The 5,031-nt window shown below is 35.2% G+C and overlaps 1 protein-coding gene across 1 annotated transcript in view; it reads right to left on the bottom strand.

The window, feature by feature from the left end:
- Window positions 1-287: 287 nt before the first annotated feature.
- Window positions 288-5,031, bottom strand: part of GBE1 (1,4-alpha-glucan branching enzyme 1) — a 197,132-nt gene continuing 192,388 nt past the window's right edge. Inside the window, exon 15 of the mRNA XM_023528476.1 lies at window positions 288-1,056. Within this exon, the coding sequence (XP_023384244.1) occupies window positions 1,000-1,056 (57 nt within the window). The 3' untranslated portion in view covers window positions 288-999. The remainder of the gene's footprint in view (window positions 1,057-5,031) is intronic.

Genomic DNA, 5,031 nt, shown 5'->3' with positions numbered 1-5,031 from the left:
ATCCAAGGGGCAATTTCATGATTGAGTATCCCACTGAGTTAAGATGGTAAATTCAGCTTCTACAAGTGCTCAAGTTTACAGCGGGGGAGTAGTTTAGATATCTGAATTGATTAATATAATTTCAAGTTACAAAACAGTACCTAAAGAAAAAAATATTATTAACCTCCACAGTCCACCATGCACATATGCATGGAATGTGGGGAAGGTATCAGAGTTGAGACAGGCATTTTAATACTCATTCTCAATCAATCCCAATAATAGTAGAGAAAAATAAACATTAGCAAAGACAATTTTGCAATTTTTTTTTTATTGACTGAAAGTAAAAGATACTTTCTGAAATGTTGCAATTACCAATTCAGGCCTTCAGAAAGAGATATCGGCATCAACCAAGATACTACGCAAAGAAGAGATTACAATAAAACTTATGCAAAATGAAGCATGTATAAGTTCATAGATAATGACTTTTATATTAGCTATATAGAATTTTTAATTTTATATTATTGCTACATATTTAGTACAGTATTTCTAAAAACAGTTTGAAAAAAAAAAAACCATTATAACGATCTTGGTACCATGTAATTTAAATTGAGATATTAGAACAAAGCCACCAGATATCCACCTTAAAAAAAATATTGTATACATTCAACAGAAATAATCATGTATGACACATGATTCAAATTTGAACTTAAAAGCATCAAATAATTGGCCAGGTAAATAAAGCTGTTTAAAGACATTATATATTATACTTCATTTCAGAATCCTAGTTGCTTAGATATCTGGAAAATATGGTCTAGAATCCCAGAAATTTAAAAAATATTCCCCTCTACTTCTTAAAAAAAGTTTGATATTCATTTGCATAAACCAATATTGAATTTCAAATATTTGATGTTTTGGCTAGACACTGTATTTTGAAATGCTTACACATTATAAGCAATGTGACAAAGAGAACAGGAAAACAAAACACACATCTTCCGCCTGTGAGGCTGAATGCAGGTCTCCTCAGTTAGGCAGGTCCATGTTCTGAAGGATGAGGGCCACTCGGCTTGGAATGTATACCTAAGTCGACAGAATCATGTCAGTGTGATTGAAAGAAATACTGAATGTGATATCATTAAGTACAGAGACATGATACCCTCTAATATTTGCTTAAAGTTACAGTTATCTTTACAATTCTACTGGCTCTAGGAGATGCAATTTTACAGTTCCAACAGTTCTGGCATCAATGTGAGACTCCATTAAAGCAACTGTCACTAGAAGGCTCCATATGCTTTATGAAAACCAATGTTCCTCGGACACGAGGGATATACCAGGCATTCATGGCTGTTCAGGCACCATCAGGTGGTAAAAAAAGGCTGCCCCACAGGTCACAATGTCAGGCTATGCAAGTGAATAAAAGTAATATACAAAACACTGCTTTACATCAAGACACTTCTTTATCATCCTGTTCTTTTGTTTTCACCTGTCATTTTAAGAACAAAAACTTAAATGTAATGTATGGGGGACTCTCACAACTTTAAGACAATCAAAAAGCTTGCTACTGCACTTAAAAAACAATATACATCTTTTTCATACCCTGCAGAGTCTTGACTCTGCTCCTCCTTGCATAAATACATCTCTCATCTCAGCTCAAAGCATTGTCTCTTCTCCCCTCATTCACAAAGCTCCAGCTACAGGGGTCTTTCATTTCCTTAAATGTGTCAGTCACACCCTTCTCTTTCTGTGGGTCTTTTACCATGCTCTTCCCTCTGCTCAGAACACCCTTTACTTCACGATTTCCTTATCTCTTGGATCTTGAAATATCCAAGCTCCACAAAGAGGTGTTCCTTGATAACACTTCTCCATTTCATTTTCTATCACAGCACCATTTTTGTTTCTTTCTGAATATTTAACATAATTTGTGATTTTTTTCAAGTTATGATCAATTCTCCCCACTAGACTCTGAGCTATATGGGGGCGGAGGCCAAGGATGTTCATATTTCTAACTCTTAGTAGGTGCCAATAGACAAAGCAAGTGCCAATGATGATTAAATGAAAAAATAAATAATGAATAAAGAAACAACAGTGGGATTAATATATGCATTGAATGAGACTATTATATGTCTAATGCATCTCAATGCTGCAAATGAACACAATGTTTTCCCTTAAGTTTCCTGCGATAAAGAACTCTTACAACTCTTAAAAAGTCAAATATACTAATATAGTTTGTTAGTTTTGATCATTAAAGATGCAGTTTTAAAATAATGACATTTTGAGAAATTTGTATTATGAATTTAATAACTATTCTAGTTTTTATAAATTTCGTTGTTACTCTCTTACTGTGCCTAATTCATAAACTTCATCAAAGGCATGCATATATAGGGAAAAAAAAATAGTATGTATAGGGTTTGGTACTATCCATGGTTTCAGGCATCCGCTAGGGGCCTTGGAACATATCCCCTTTGATTAAGGATGACTACTGTACACAGATCTACTTCTTAATGATAAGGAGCCTAACTGGCAAAGTAATAAATGATAAAACTATTGCACTATTCACTTTTCACTGCTGAGAATGTTTGAGTTACTGTAAAGGAATCTAATTAGTTTCATTTCAGGTTCAATAATCTCTGTTCTTCCATTTGTGCTCAAAATTTTAATTTATGAAGCAGAATAAGAAAGCCACCCCACCCCACCCTGCCCTTGGCCTCCAGTACACTGATTAATATATAGGTTAACATATAAGTTCCTATATCAAGAATGAAAATACAGAGTAATGATTATCCTAAATCAGACTTTTCAATAAAAGCCAGTAAAGCAGAATGGAGAAGAAGTTCTGCCCTATTGCTTCTTGGCATTTGTGAGCTACTCTGACCTTAGGAAACACGTTTCAGCGGTAGTATGCATACAGTTCTCTGATTTCACAGTTTCAACTGATGAAGCACATACAGATGATGCTGGAGAGGTACCCGCTGATGCTGCAACATGTATGGCATGTATGGCTATTTTAAGATTTCTTCGAGCTCTATTTGTTGCTATCTTTGAAAACAGATTTGATACTTATTCAGCAGATCCTTTGGATTATTGAGCTTGCAAATTAAGCTTTAGCAAATACTGTGAACTAGTTATGATGGACAGACATTTCATGGAAAAAGGAAAAGTTACATTTTTGACCCTCTTTCCCCTCTCTATTCCGGGTATGTGGGAGGTAGAAGTGATCTCTCATTAGTGGTGGAATGAGACCTATAGCACTTATCTTCAAGAAGTCTGATTGCATCCCAGCACATAAGAACTAATTTAATAAAGAGTACCATTATAATGAGGCATTCTTATAATAGGTATGTTTTTTAAATGTATTTTTCCCTCTGGCTCTTTGAAGAATAACTCTTGCAAGGAAGAATCTGTTTGATGGGGTTTTCTGGTCTACATGGGCTCCCTTATTCTTATATTAAAACCAGTGATCACTACGTCTGGAGCCTAAAGACTTATTTAAATGAATAATTCCTGAAGCACCTGTAGTCATAAAAAACAAATGCTGCTGCTGCTGCTGGGAAGACAGAATTAATCTTTATCTTTCTGACCAAGTTGAATCAGAATTCTATTACAGGCAGTGGTTAAGCTCTATTCTATTTCCCAGGTGCTTGCAGTGCTATATTCCTCTACATGTTATCAAGACATGTGATTCTCCATTGCAGCTGTGAATTTAGAATTGTACATTCCATATTTGCAAAATCAATGCAATTAGTGCTTGAAAATTATCTTCTGGCTGTTGCTACCATTGGTTAGTTAGCTTATTTTAATTGTGACAGAATATCTTTGCTCTTACAAAAACTGAAAGGATGCCAAGGTATTTTGTGCCCACCCCCAAATCTTGTGGGTCTATACCTAACATTATAATTTTAGGTATAAGTCTTCTTAATTGTGTGCCCTCAAATCATGTAGTGTCTTGACATCCTTAAAATACCTAAAAAAATGATTGAATAGCCATGACAATAACTTTAAAATAGATTTGTAAAAGCATTTTGCAGTTTCCAAAAAAAAGCTTGGCCTTGCTAATGAATTCGTGCGTCCTAAGAATCTCTTGCTGTAGAGAGGATACTATTACTAATCCTCTTATACAGATGGGGGAAACTGAGGCAGCACCAAAAGGTTAAAATACTCAAGTTCTTGTAGCTAGTAAATGGAAGACTAGGGGATTGGTCCCAAGTTCTCTGTCACAACATTCTGTGGTCTTTTCACTAAAATAAGAATTTCACTACATAAGAATTTTGCTGTCTGAATCTTTCTCTTTTATGTCTGGTTTCATTGGTTAAAGTTCAGCCTTAGAGCAATTGGTTGCTGCTTCTCTATGACTCCTTTTTACAAGCTGAATTATCTTCCCTAACCCTTGAACGGTCACTAACTCTGGTTATTTCAGAGCTTTAAGATAATTTTATTATTCATTTCCAAAATGATTTTTGTCCATCTTAGGTTATATGGCAAAATTGAGTGTTCTGACGAACTTCAGCAATCATTCTTTGAAGAAAGAATGTGATAGCACCTTTGCGTTCTCCCTCTTAAAAATGCACAGGTATTTATATCTAAAGATATATCAATATCACCATTGACACTACCCACATGCACACATACACTGAGGGTAAAACCTAAATCCCCTGTGGCTGTTGTACTTTCTTCAGAGTGCATAATCAACAACTTGATCTTGTTCATCCCAGATCTCATTTATTTTATGTCACTGTCTTTGGCACATCAATTCTGTGCATAATGTGGTGGCTTACAAAGTGAGGTGCTGGCACCATTTTAAGAGGTGAGAATACAGTAGAAAAATGAGGAAGTCAGTGTCCTATATAGATTCTCCTGCTTGACTTATACCTAAACTGAAGAAAAATTAAAGAATTTAACAGCTTATAATAAAGCTGAATACATCCTGGCCTCATGAAAGAGAAACAAATCTTAATCCAACACCTCTCATGGTTAAAAAATGCAGATTTGAGACAGAGAGATAGAAGAATACGGAGAGGATGAGAGAGAGACAGAGAGACAGAGAGAGACAGAGAGAGA

This window comes from Pteropus vampyrus, unplaced genomic scaffold (genome assembly GCF_000151845.1).
Source record: "Pteropus vampyrus isolate Shadow unplaced genomic scaffold, Pvam_2.0 Scaffold26, whole genome shotgun sequence".
Lineage (NCBI taxonomy): Eukaryota > Metazoa > Chordata > Mammalia > Chiroptera > Pteropodidae > Pteropus > Pteropus vampyrus.
The sequence above is the reverse complement of the archived record's forward strand: the minus strand, read 5'-3'. Positions and strand labels throughout refer to the sequence as shown.